General features: G+C 42.1%; 1 protein-coding gene across 4 annotated transcripts in view; it reads right to left on the bottom strand.

Annotated features, from left to right (window-relative positions):
• Positions 1–14,301, bottom strand: part of LOC149314926 (uncharacterized) — a 130,848-nt gene that overhangs the window by 40,586 nt on the left and 75,961 nt on the right. For all 4 annotated transcript variants that reach the window (XM_089522139.1, XM_089522142.1, XM_089522140.1 and 1 more), the window contains 3 exons: positions 14,041–14,161; positions 10,700–10,850; positions 552–634 (listed from right to left, as the gene is read on the bottom strand). In XM_089522139.1, the coding sequence (XP_089378265.1) occupies positions 552–634; positions 10,700–10,850; positions 14,041–14,161 (355 nt within the window). The remainder of the gene's footprint in view (positions 1–551; positions 635–10,699; positions 10,851–14,040; positions 14,162–14,301) is intronic.

The following is a 14,301-nucleotide window of genomic DNA, read 5'->3' as shown; positions in this document are numbered from 1 at the left end:
TTTAGTGGGTGATGAAGGAATAGGGGTTGGGTCCTAAAGAAATTGCTCAGCTCTACAATGCTCTGTGACAAGCTTTGTGTAGATGTAAAACCCATTTATCTGTTTCACAGAGACCATGAAGAATGAACTATCACTTAAAACATATTAACAGAGTATTCTGGGGACACAGTGAAGCAGCAGATCATCTACCACTTCCAAACCTTCCTGATTTATAGCACAATCCTAATTCAGTAGCAGTAGAGTCTGGAATAGGCAGAAGCTTTGTACTGGCTGAACTGGCCTTTTGCTGGCTGAACTCAGAAATCAACTGGCAGGACCAGGGGCTAAGTAATTTCAAACATCAATAGACTGAGAAGGTTTTGGATTCAGCACATCTTCAGCTGACCTAGTTTTGACTCAGCGGGCTCTTGGCCATGTTGGGGAGTTAGGATTGCAATTTACTTCCTTTCTTCTTCTCTTTTTAAAAACAGACAATGAAAATAAGAAAAGAAACAAAATGAAAAGATGCCAGAGAAATGCATCACTCGATCTAGGTGATAATAGTACCTTACCTTGTTAAGTATAAGTGGGCTGAACAGGGGTAGAGATGAATGGCTCTGTTTATATCTCTAACTGCCTTCTTTAAGTTATGAATCTGTTATTTTCAAAAAGACAGGTATTCATTATTCCTAGTTTCTGGGTATTGCTATGCCCTTCAGTATATTATCTTATTGTCCTTTCTTCTTGTACATTTAAAACACCAGCCAATACTAAAAGCATGACTGTTCTAAAAAGAAGAGCCATCAAGCTTCCCATTGCTGCCACAATATCTAGCTAAATGTATCAATGTCCTAATCAATGTCACAGCACAAAGCACAGCCATAGTAGCATCAGAAGCAGCAATAGCAGCAAGAGCAGCAACAGCTGGTTAGAACAAAGTTGGGAGGAGGGAAACTGGAATATAGTACTGTGATCTCAGAATAGCATGATCTACTAGATTCCTGGCTATTTCTACTAGATTTAATGAAGGCAAGAAAGGAGCTAGCTACCCTTGTATGAAAGGCTGGAATGAACAGGTTGCTTGCCTATAACTTCAAGTGGCCTTCTGTTCATTCACACAACTTACGCTGTTCAGATAGTTCTAGAGCTGAGTAGCTTTGGCAGGAACTGCACCCTTCCTAGCTTCAAAGCTATTTCTCCCTAGATTCCATGATCTGACATAGCAATAAAGCTGGACTTGCAGGAATGCATAGAAGACCACCCTAAAAATCACAGTTACAGGTAACCAAACTGTTCTTAGAATCATAGAATCATAGAATCGTAGAGTTGGAAGAGACCACCAGGGCCATCCAGTCCAACCCCCTGCCATGCAGGAAATCCAAATCAAAGCATCCCTGACAGATGGCCATCCAGCCTCTGTTTAAAGACCTCCAAGGAAGGAGACTCTATCACCTTCCGAGGAAGTGCATTCCACTGTCGAACAGCCCTTACTGTCAGGAAGTTCCTCCTAATGTTCAGGTGGAATCTCTTTTCCTGTAGCTTGCATCCATTGTTCCGGGTCCTGTTCTCTGGAGCAGCAGAAAACAAGCTTGCTCCCTCCTCAATATGACATCCTTTCAAATATTTAAACAGGGCTATCATATCACCTCTTAACCTTCTTTTCTCCAGGCTAAACATCCCCAGCTCCCTAAGTCGTTCCTCATAGGGCATGGTTTCCAGACCCTTCACCATTTTTGTCGCCCTCCTTTGGACACGCTCCAGTTTCTCAATGTCCTTTCTGAATTGTGGCGCCCAGAACTGGACACAATATTCTAGGTGGGGCCTGACCAAAGCAGAATACAGTGGCACTATTACTTCTCTTGATCTAGACACTATACTTCTATTGATGCAGCCTAAAATTGCATTGGCCTTTTTAGCTGCCGCATCACACTGTTCACTCATGTTCAACTTGTGGTCTACTTGGACTCCAAGATCCCTTTCACACATAGTTTCATTCAGCCAGGTGTCACCCATCCTATATCTATTCTTCATTGTGTTCACCATGTATCAGACAACTAGGTGATCAGCATGCTTCCTTATGGTGGGGAGAGGGCAGGTGAAACTGTGATGAAAGACAGTACTGTCCTGACAAAAGCTGCATCTGCCTGTATTCTGGTTAAATGAAGATAGAGGAGTAACACCATGTGGCTGCTCTGCACAAATCAGGGGAAAAGATTCCTGCCAGGCAAGCAGATGAAGAAGCTACTGGCCTCGTAAACTGTTCATTAACTAAACTGGATGCAAGTTGTTGTTGTCGTTATTCTGTTTATTTATATCCCGCCTTCCTCCCAGTACAGGGACTCAAGGTGGCTAACAAATTTAAAACAATCTAAGTTAAAACAGTATAAAACATTAAAAATATAAAGTTTAAAAACAATTAAACAATTAAAACAACTAAAAACGTTACAGAGTTTTATTCCTGGCAGCATAAAAACATTTTTACCTGCCATCAAAAATAAAGCAAAGATGGAGCCATCCTAGCCTCTCTAGGGAGGGAGTCCCAGAGCTTGGGAGCAGCCACTGAGAAGACCCTCTCTCTTGTACCCACCAAACATGCCTGAGAGCATAGTGGGACATAGAGAAGGGCCCCTCCAGATGATCTAAATACTCTGGGGGGACTCGTACACAGAGATAAAGTCTTTCAAATAGCTTGGACCCAAGCTATATAGGACTTTATAAATCAAAACCAGCACTTTGAATAGTGCCCGGAAAGAGAATGGCAGCCAATGGAGCTGTTGCAACAAGGGAGTTGTATGCTCCCTGTAGCCAGTGTCAGTTAACAGCCTGCCTGAAGTTCTTTGAACCAGCTGAAGTTTCTGAGCACTTTTCATGTAGAGCGCATTACAGTAATCCAGACAAGATGTAATCAAGGCATATATTGACTTCTGACTTCTCCAGGAATGGGAGCAGTTGGCGCACAAATTTTAGCTGTGAAAAAGCACTCCTGGCCACTGCTGATACTTGGGTTTCCAGGCTCAGCGCTGAATCCAGAAGTACCCCTAAACTATGAACCTGAATTTTCAGGGGGAGTGTGACCCCATCTAACACAGACTGAATCTCTATTCCTGGATCTGTCTTTTGACTGACCAGGACCACCTCTGTCTTGTCTGGATTAAGCTTCAGTTTGTTTGCCCTCATCCAGTCCATCACAGTGGCCAGATACCGGTTTAGGGCAGAAATGGCTTCCTTGGAATTAGGTGGAAAGGAGTGATAGAGCTAGGTATCATCAGAGTTTTGGAGTAACACTTTACTCCAAATCTCCAGACAATCTCTCCCAGCAGCTTCATATAGATGTTAAAAAGCATAGGGGACAGGACTGAGCCCTGAGGGACCCCCACAGGCCAATAACCAAGGAGTCGAATAGGAATCCCCCAGCACCACCATCTGAGAATGTCCCTCCAGGAGAGAATGGAGCCACTGTAGAACAGTACCTCCAAGCCCCATCCCAGAGAGACGACTCAGAAGGATACCATGGTCGATAGTATCGAAAGTCACTGAAAGGTCCAGCAAAACCAACAGGGACACCCTCCCCTGTCCAGTTCTCCGCATAGGTCATCTGCCAGGTGACCAAAGCTGTTTCTCTCCCACAACCAGGCTAAAACCAGACTGACATTGATCTAGATAATACGTCTCATCCAGGAATGCCTGGAGTTGGGAAGCCACCACATGCTCCAGCAGCTTGCTCAAAAATGGAAGTTTGGAGATCCAGGGAAGGATTTTTCAAAAGAAGTCTTACCACAGCCTCTTTTAGGTGTGTTGGGATCCTGCCTTGTTGTAAAGAGGCATTAATCACTTCCCTTACCCACTCCACCAGCCCTCCTCTGGCCTGTTTAATAAGCCAGGAAAGGCAAAGATCTAATATACATGTAGTGGCTCTCACCTCTCCAAGGATCCTATTCACATTGCATAGGTTGCATAGCCAACTGATATGTCAGCTTTGCTACTTGCATAATGTATTTTACAAATCATATAATCATAGAGTTGGAAGAGACCACAAGGGCCATCCAGTCCAACCCCCTGCCATGCAGGAAATCCAAATCAAAGCATCCCAATAGATGGCCATCCAGCCTCTGTTTAAAGACCTCCAAAGGAGACTCCACTACAGTCCGAGGGAGTTTATTCCACTGTCGAACAGCCCTTACTGTCAGGAAGTTCCTCCTAATGTTGAGGTGGAATCTCTTTTCCTGCAGCTTGGATCCATTGTTCCTGGTCTTGTTCTCTGGAGCAGCAGAAAACAAGCTTGTATCTCTGAGATGATACAGGAGTATCCTTTTTAAAGCCCTACATGGCTTGGGCCCGAGTTACTTGAGGGAACGCCTCTCCCTACACAATCCGCCCCGCACTCTCAGAACAACAGGAAAGCTTCTACTTGAACACCCTAAAGTGAGACTTACAGCTACTCACCAAAAAGTGTTCACAGCTATGGCCCCTTTGCATTGGAATAATCTCCCAGAAGAGATTCGACTCATTCCAGCTCTCGACGCCTTTAAAAAGGCGCTGAAACTCATCTCTTCCAACAAGCATACCCTCCTGACCCTCTATAAAGGAAATTATTCTCAATTGAAATCTACCTCAGGATGTTATATGTTATATTGTGATTGTTAATTGTATGTTTTTAGATAAGTTTATTTTGAATGTTGATTTTAAATAATTGTAACTGTGATGTTTTATGGAATTTTGATACGGACTGTAATCCCGCCTTGATCCATGGGGAGAGGCAGGAAAATATAAATAAAAAAAAATTTTTTTTTAATGTCCTCCATAATAAAGGAATAAGCATGTTCATTATCTAAAGTCTTTAGTCTTATGTATAAAACATGCTAGGACATACATCAAGTGAGTGGAATGCTCTATTCAGCTCAGGAGTAGGGGAAATGTTGTCAAATACCTTTTTGTAAGTGGAAATCTGGCACTATTTTCATGAGAAAGTGACATCATTTCTTAGCACCACTCTTGAGATAAAGGAACTTATTGCATCCAAAAAGGCAATATTGAAAATAAGCAGACATAAATCCACTAAAGCTAGAAGTTCAAATGGTGCTGTTGTGAGAGGTAAGAGCACCAAAGATAAGGAACATGGAGGAGCTGACTGAAGTGAAAGAGGGTATATGTGAGACAGACCCTTCAAAAACTACTTTACAGCTGGATGACAAAAGAGCAATCCTGAAAGCATAATTGAGTGGTTAGAGCACCACAATGGCTGACAAGCAACTTTCAACAAGGAGGGAAAAAAGGTTCTGATTTTTATAGGTACAGTTATCCCTTTGTATTTGCAGGGGATCTGTTTCAGACCGCCCACCCCTAAGACTAAGAAAAAACATGGGACCTCAAATCCATTGTCTTCAGTTGGTGGCACAATGTGTGCACAGCTGCATGCATGCACCTCCATTGAAAATAACAGGGCTTGAAGTCCACTGATGCTCAGATCTGCAGGTGGCAAGACCCCACTATAGTAGAAATTTAAGGACAGTCTGTAACAAAGCAGAATATGATTGCACTTCTAAAGAAGCAGTAAAGCCACACAATTTTTTCCTTTTATATTTGTAGGAATTTACAGCAGATTGCTCCCATGATGCTTGCAATATCTATGACTATAGAAGGTAAGTTACTGCTGGATCCTAGATATAATATGGCATTGCATGTGAACATCCAGGTGGGCTATCTGACTTCAGGATTGGATGAATAGGTCTGGTGATGGGTAGTATTTCAAGAATCCATGATTTGATAGATGTAATAGATTGGTGAACCATGGTCGTCTAGGCTTTTGAAGCTCCACTGGCTTCTTCATCAAAGGTAAAGGTGTTAAAAATAACACAGGAGAAAAGAATTATAAAATGATGGCGTCAGTCACAAGTTTGCATTTTCTCAAGGTATTGTTGGTGTGTTGTTCTTTGGAGCGACATCTATGCAAGCAGGTCCATTTCTTTCAATAGAACAGCAGAAATTGATGGGTGTTTTATGAACAGAAATTGTAACGGCCATTTAAAGTAATTTTGCCTGCAACCTGAAAGGACTGTTCTCACAAACACATATGAAGCTACAAATTTCAGCTTTTTTCAGTCACTGAAGAGTGAAACTCCTTTAGACTTGGAAATTATGTACTAAATGACCCCCCTCCCCACAACAAAAGAGGCATTGAGTGTGGTCATTTTGAGGTTCATGTGGGAACCAATGATACTGCAAGGCACAGCCTTCAGAATATCATAATGGATTATGAGGCCTTGGGTAGGAAGTTGAAAGAGATGGATGCACAGGTTGTCATCTCATCTCTTCTCCCAGTTGAAGGGCATGGTCCAGGAAGGGAGAAGAAAATAGCGGATGTAAATAACTGGCTCCGTAGATGGTGCCACCAAGAATGGTTTGGATTCTTGGACCATGGGCTGCAGTTCCATGAGGAGGGACTTCTGGCAAGGGATGGGTTGCATCTCACACCAGTTGGCAAAAACATTTTTGCCAACAGTCTCAAGAATTTGATCAGGAGGGCTTTAAACTGAGTTCTGTGGGGGAGGGAGACAATATTCTGGTAGGCAAAAGGGCTGGAGAAAATAGTCAAACTGACACAGAGGGAACAAGGCAAACAGTGCAAGGACCCAAAAGTGGGAGGCAAAAGAACTTGCACAGGCAGCAAGTAAAGGGAACACATGGGCTTAGATGTCTCTACACTAATGCACAGAGCATGGGAAATAAGCAAGATGAACTTCAACTCTTAGCACAACAAAGCAAATATGATATAATAGGCCTCACTGAAACCTGGTGGGATGAGTCTCATGATTGGAATGTAGAAATAGAGGGGTATAACCTTTCTAAGAGAAATAGGCCAAACAGGAAAGGAGGAGGAATAGCCTTATATGTCAGGGACATTTACACCAGTGAAGAGATCCAGGACATCAATCCTGGAAGCCAGATGGAGAGCATTTGGATAAAAATTAAAGGACAGGGAAACAACAAGGATGTTATTGTGGGAGTCTACTACAGACCCCCAAAGACTGAGGAATTGGATGATGTCTTTCAAGAACAGATGACCACACATTCAGAAAGGAGAGATGTAGTAGTGATGGGCGACTCAACTATTCTGATATTTGCTGGAAGGCAAACTCAGCCAAATCCTCAAGTTCTAGCAAATTCCTCACTTGCCTTGGAGATAACTTCATTGTCCAAAAGGTGGAAGAGGCAACAAGGGGATCAGCTATTATGGATCTGATCCTAACCAACAGAGATGACCTAGTTAATGGAGCGCAAGTGGTGGGATCCTTAGGTGGAAGTGACCATGTTCTCCTACAGTTTGTTATACAATGGAAAGGAGAAGCCATGCATAGTCAGACACACATTCTAGACTTTAGGAAAGCTGATTTTAGTAAACTTAAAGAAATACTGAGTGTGATCCCATGGTCAACAATACTAAAAGAGAAGGGAGTTCAAGATGGATGGGAGTTTCTAAAAAGGGAAATACTGAAGGCACAAATTAAAACAGTTCCAATGAGGAAGAAAAATGGGAGATGTCTCAAGAAACCAGGATGGATGACTAAAGAACTTTCAACTGAGCTAAGTTTTAAACGGGACATGTATAAGAAATGGAAAAATGGGGAAATCACCAAAGAGGAATTCAAACAAATAGCGAGCCTGTGTAGAGATAAAGTCAGAAAAGCTAAAGCACAGAATGAACTCAGGCTTGCTAGAGAGGTTAAGAACAACAAAAAGGGCTTTTTTAGATATGTCCGCAGCAAAAGGAAGAAGAAGGAAATGGTAGGACCACTGCGTGCATAAGATGGCAAAATGCTAACAGGAGACAAAGAAAAGACAGAATTACTCAACACCTTCTTTGCCTCAGTCTTCTCACAAAAGGCAAAGGGAGTTCAACCTGAGGATAATGGAGCTGAGGACGGATTAGGGGAATTTCAGTACAGAATAAGTAAAGAGATAGTAGATGAATACCTTGTTAATCTAAATGAATTTAAGTCTCCAGGACCAGATGAACTCCATCCAAGGGTATTAAAAGAACTGGCAAATGTAATATCAGGGCCATTGGCAATAATCTTTGAGAACTCCTGGAAAACAGGAGAAATCCCAGCAGACTGGAGGAGGGCAAACGCTGTCCCCATCTTCAAAAAGGGGAAAAAAGAGGATCCAAACAATTATCGTCCAGTTAGTCTGACATCAATACCAGGAAAGATTCTAGAGAAGATCATTAAACAGAGAGTCTGTGAACATCTAGAAAGCAATGCCATAATCACAAAAAGTCAACACAGATTTCAGAGAAAGAAGTCATGCCAGACAAACCTGATCTCTTTTTTTGATAAAATTACCAGCTTGTTAGATTAAGGGAATGCTGTGGATATAGTATATCTTGATTTCAGTAAGGCCTTTGACAAAGTTCCCCATGATATTCTTGCAAACAAGCTTGTAAAATGTGGGCTAGACAAGGCAACTGTTACATGGATTTGTAACTGGTTGACTGACCAAACGCAAAGGGTGCTCAACAATGGCTTCTTTACATCCTGGAGAGAAGTGACCAGTGGGGTCCCACAAGGCTCTGTCCTCGGGCCAGTTCTATTCAACATCTTTATCAATGACTTGGAGGACAAAATTGGGGGAATACTTATCAAATTTGCAGATGACACCAAATTAGGAGGAGTAGCTAATACTCCAGAGGACAGGATCAAGATTCAAAATGACCTGAACAGACTAGAAAACTGGGCCAAAGCTAACAAAATGAAATTCAACACGGAGAAATGTAAGGTACTGCACTTAGGGTGGAAAAATGAAAAGCACAGATATAGGATGGGGGACACCTGGCTGAATGAAACTACGTGTGAAAGGGATCTATGAGTCCAAGTAGACCACAAGTTGAACATGAGTCAACAGTGTGATGTGGCAGCTAACAAGGCCAATGCAATTTTAGGCTGTATCAATAGAAGTAAACTGTCTAGATCCAGGGAAGTAATAGTGCCACTCTATTCTGCTCTGGTCAGGCCCCACCTGGAATACTGTGTCCAGTTCTGGGCACCACAATTCAAAAAGGACATTGAGAAACTGGAGCGTGTCTAAAGGAGAGCGACTAAAATGGTGAAAGGTCTGGAAACCATGCCCTATGAGGAACGACTTAGGAAGCAGGGGATGTTTAGCCTGGAGAAGAGAAGGTTAAGAGGTGATATGATTGCCCTGTTTAAATATTTGAAGGGATGTCATATTGAGGAGGGAGCAAGCTTGTTTTCTGCTGCTCCAGAGACTAGGACCCGGAGCAATGGATGCAAGCTGCAGGAAAAGAGATTCCACCTCAACATTAGGAGGACCTTCCTGACAGTAAGGGCTGTTCGACAGTGGAACACACTTCCTCGGAGTGTAGTGGAGTCTCCTTCCTTAGAGGTCTTTACAACAGAGGCTGGATGGCCATCTGCCGGGTATGCTTTGATTGAGATTTCCTGCATGGCAGAATGGGGTAGGACTGGATGGCCCTTGCGGTCTCTTCCAACTCTACGATTCTATGATTCTATCAGCCTTCCCACGATGCACTATTCTAAAATGCAGACTCATGTAACTGCCAATAGAACTGTAATAACATCCGCTGCACCGCCACCTAGTGGCCACATTCATGTCATTTTCTCAGACCTGTTTACAACATGGGAACCGTCTGAATAACTATCTTTACGCTGCTCTGAGAGCCTTTAGGGCTGAAGAGAGGGGTATAAATACCATAAACAAAGTCAACAAATGTCTGCTTTAAAAAAATTGTCACATTAATAATAATAATAATAATAATAATAATAGAGAAGTCAGATGCGGCCATGGTGGTACATACCTTGGTTACACTCCATCTGGATAACTGTAATGCGCTCTACGTGGGGCTGCCTTTGAAAAATGTTCAGAAACTTCAGCTAGTCCAAAGAGCTGCAGCCGGGCTCTTAACTTCAGGGAGCATACAACTCCCTTATTGCAACAACAACTCCACTGGCTGCCAGTCTGTTTCCGGGCACAATGCAAGGTGCTGGTTTTGACCTATAAAGCCCTACATGGCTTGGGTCCAGGCTATTTAATGGACCATATCTCCCTGTATGAGCCTCCCAAAATATTGAGGTCATCGGGAGAGGCCCTTCTCTCTTTCCCACTACCCTCTCAGGCACGTTTGGTGGGAAAAGAGAGAGGGCCTTCTCAGTGGCTGCTCCCAAGCTCTAGAACTCCCTCCCTAGAGAGGCCAGGATGGCTCCATCTTTGCTTTCTTTTCGATAGCAGGTAAAAACGTTTTTATGACGCCAGGACTTCGCATATTGATATGGGTGCTGTTTCGTTTTTGTTTTAATGAGTTTTAAATTGTAAAATTTTAATAATGTAATGTTTTTAATTGTTTTAATTATTTAATTGTTTTTTAAACTTTGTATTTTTATTGTTTTATGATGTTTTAATTTTAGATTGTTTTAAATTTGCTAGCCACCTTGAATCCCTGTACTGGGAGGAAGGCGAGAATAATAATAGTATATATAGTAAATAATAATAATAATAATAATAATGGATGTCAATTGGCTTCTATGCCTAGAAGGGGAAGAAGCTGGAGTGTATGAGAGATAAAGAATTAGTCTTCAATCTAACATCATTTACCCAATCCAATAGCAAATCAGCAGGCGCTTAGCTAGTTAAGATATTAAAGGCTTATCACAGAAATTCTAAAGTACAGAAAAATAATAAATACCCGCTGATATGCTTGAGCTCTGCACAAGTAAGGTCTGGTATCTAAGGGATCAACCTGAATGGCACAAGTGAACTGTCGAATAGATTCAAAATAATGATCCTGATGCAACATCATAATTAGTCCTATGTTTACATAAGCTGTGGTAAGAGTCCTAAAACATAAACAGTATTTTATGAGTATTTCATTATTCAACATGTTAGTCTTGTGTATAATTTCATAGTATTCACTGCATTAAAACATATGTACAAACAAATTTTTTTAAACTGTCTTAAAATAGATATCTTAGCAATTGACAGATAATGCATATTAAAAAAAAACCCAAATGTTTTTAATTCCACCTTTCCATCTTCATTATGCTTCCCAAGGCAGAGGAAGAAACACTACAAAATGTCAAAGGGAGAATGTTCTCAGTTTCATTTCAAAATCTGGTGTAGAAAACTGCATAAAAATTCAGCTGCTTGGCAGCGAGGCTATCCATGTATTAAAAGTTTAAGATGTGGACTAATGTCTGAAGGAGTTTCATTGCTTATTCAAGGAGCTGACTCAGGTAAATTCCTACTGTATCAAATTATGCTGGACTTTCAAGATTAACCAAGGCAGGATACAGACTGCCCCTTTGGGGCGGCCTACACCCGCCCCTTTCCCCGCCGGATCGGGACCTGGGCAACCACAGCGGCAGCCCCAGAGGCCCCGGTCTGCTGCTTTTCTAGGCCTCGGGGAAGCGGTAAAATGTCGCTTCCCCCCAGCCTGAAAAGGGGCGTCCTTGGGGCTTCATGCCCAAGGACACCCCTGGGAGCTGCTGCCAGGAGAGAAAGGGGCCGCTCGGCCCCTTCCCCCAAGGCTTCGTTTTCGCAGCCGTTTGGTGGCTGTGGGAATGAGGCGCTCCCCAAGAAGGAGCTCCATTTCGGAGCTCCTTCCGGCACCAAAAATAGGGCGCCCTATGTGCCCTGTAGTGGCGCGAGCACATCACGGCCGTGCCACACTGTTTGGACGTGACGCAGCCATCACGTCAAAATGGTGGTGCCCATCTGTACAGGGCGCCGCCATTTTGATGTCCGGAGTACGCACTAGGATTAGGGAGCTTCAGTAAAGGACGCTCCGAGGCAACCCTAGCACGTACTCGGTACGTGCTAAAAGGCCCGTCTGGAGAGGACCCAAGAGAAGCTTTTGCCCTTGTTCTAGAATTTATTATTGTCTTTCTGATATTCTTGCACCTCCCCATGCATGAACCAGGAAGTGGAGTGAAGACTACCTTCTTAGTGTTCTCCAGTTGGCCACAAAAGTATCACTTAACAAACAAGGGCTACCAGCAGCAGTGAAGACACGTGAGTTGCATGATGCCATGGAGAAATATTGTAGGAACACCATCTACAAATTTTCCACCTTCTGGAAAATGTAACTGTGAGCAAGACAAGTGAGGAATTTGGTCTTACATTCTTGCTAGAACCTGACTTCCAACAGATATTAGGATAGTAGAGGTCTATCAGTATTCTCCTTTTTTAAAAAAATTTCAGTTGTTTTGAGTGTTTGGAGATCTATTCTAGGATGGTATAATTTCATATCTTCAGTTTGGCATGGAGGTCTACAAAAGACTCCCCACTGATGTCATTATTGTTTTTCTGCCCTACAACATTTATCCAAATGTACTCAATTTGCCTTTCATGTTCCAAGTCATGAATTTTCTTTCAGGTTTAAATAAGTATTCTTTCTTACACATATAATTCCTTCCTGTTTGGACATTACCCCTGGAGTAAATTATGCATCTCCCTCACTTACAACACTCTAGACTTGATTCCCATCTCTCAGGGTATTAATAATGGAAATTAAATAATATTTGCCTTCCAGTGTTAAGAAGTCAAGTTCAACTTGTTTATCTCCTATATTCTGTAGATGAGTATAGACATCTGAATCTATAGGTCATCCCTTCAATTGCTTTTTTCCTTTCTCCACTGGCAGGTTTCCATAACACTGTCTGTTTCTCTTCCACCATCTAGTATATGGTTTTCACATGTCCTTTGAATATTTTCTTCTTCCCCACATAAAATTTAATTTAAAACCCTCCCAATCAGATTTGTGAGACTCATAGTAAATGCATTCTTCCTAATCACCCATCTTTTGGCAGAACACATTCTTCACAGAAGTCTGACCATGATCCAAGAAGCCATGCCATTCCAACAACACCAAAACAGCCAGTTGTTCACTTCCAATAATCTCTCTCTTCCTGGATGCTAGCCTCCAACACAAAGTACTGGAAGGTGTGGGACAATGGGGTGGCTGAAACCACACAAACAAACACTAGGAAACTTCAAGACAATTGAGACAAAAAACTAGCTTTATCTTAAAAGAAACAAGCTAACTTTGGCCTCAGACAGGGCAAAAGGAGCAGCCAGAGGCCGCTCCTGTCCCAATTGGTGTGGTATCATGGTGGCCACATACATCCAGCCCTGATCTGGACTGCCACTGTAGTCACAAACGAGATGTCGACAAAAGCAGACTTTCTCCACTTCTTTTGAGGCTGGCTTTTCCTGGCCAGGTGTGCTCTCCACATGGCTTCTGGCCTCTCTTGGAGCATGCGCTGTCTAAACGTCATGTCCCCATGCCCCACACTTTACTGCCCATCTGTTTCAGACCATTGAACTGTCTCTTCCACCAATCCCAAATGCCCTGTTTATTCTCCCTATTCACAAGTTTGCAGGGACTGAGATTATCATTGGGAAAAATAAATTTGTCCTGAAACCTGAACTGAAGCTGCTGATAAATCCTCTTTAATGTAAAATAAAAAGTTATTTTGAAAATACTGATGTAAGTTTGAGTCACCTCTGCCAACACAGTGATGTGATGAGCTGAATGTGTGGTGCTTCTCAACAATATAAATGTTATGGTACTAGGAAGAAAATTAAATAGATAGATGTCCTTGTTTGGAATATACATGATGGAGAAACCAGACTTTTGTATCCAAGGGAAGGATCAAGAGCAGCTCCCTGAATAAAGCTCTGAAAAGTTTTACAAATCAAATGCTTTACACAGGAATCAGAATCCTATTGTGAATAGAATAGTATTTAATAAGACACAATGCCATCCTTTGGGGAAGAAGCTGCTACCAGTGGTAGCCAGTGGTAGTTTTTTCTTGAAGTTATAACAAATTTGTGACTTACTGAGGGGTTGGTTGTTTTTTGTTTGTTTGCTGTTGTTGTTGTTATCTTACTGAATTCTTCCTTTGACTTTTGTCCTACTTTATTCTTTAATATTTTCTCAACTGATTTCAGTTGATCAACTTTAAGGTTTTTTAAAATAAAGCATGAGAAATTAAGCAAATAAGAGAGCAAATAAACAAAGTGTACCTGTCCAGTGCTAATGCGCTTTGAAAATCACAGATTGCCAGTGCCCACTGTTTCAGTTCTGCATACAAGATTCCACGGTGAAGGAAAGCACGAAGATTGTCATAGCTATAATTGAGAAGAACTAGAGAAGAGAGGAAATCCATTTAGTTAATATTTAATTGTTTGGATATGCCTTTTATTCACTGTTCACAAAACATCCTTTTTGCAGAACAATAGACCTGTGCTGAATGAGGTTATTTTACCCTGAAGGCACAGGGTTGC

Source organism: Sceloporus occidentalis, unplaced genomic scaffold (assembly GCF_023333645.1).
Source record: "Sceloporus occidentalis isolate IW3139 unplaced genomic scaffold, rSceOcc1.0.p SCAF_4, whole genome shotgun sequence".
NCBI lineage: Eukaryota > Metazoa > Chordata > Lepidosauria > Squamata > Phrynosomatidae > Sceloporus > Sceloporus occidentalis.
This window is presented reverse-complemented; position numbering and strand designations above follow the sequence as displayed.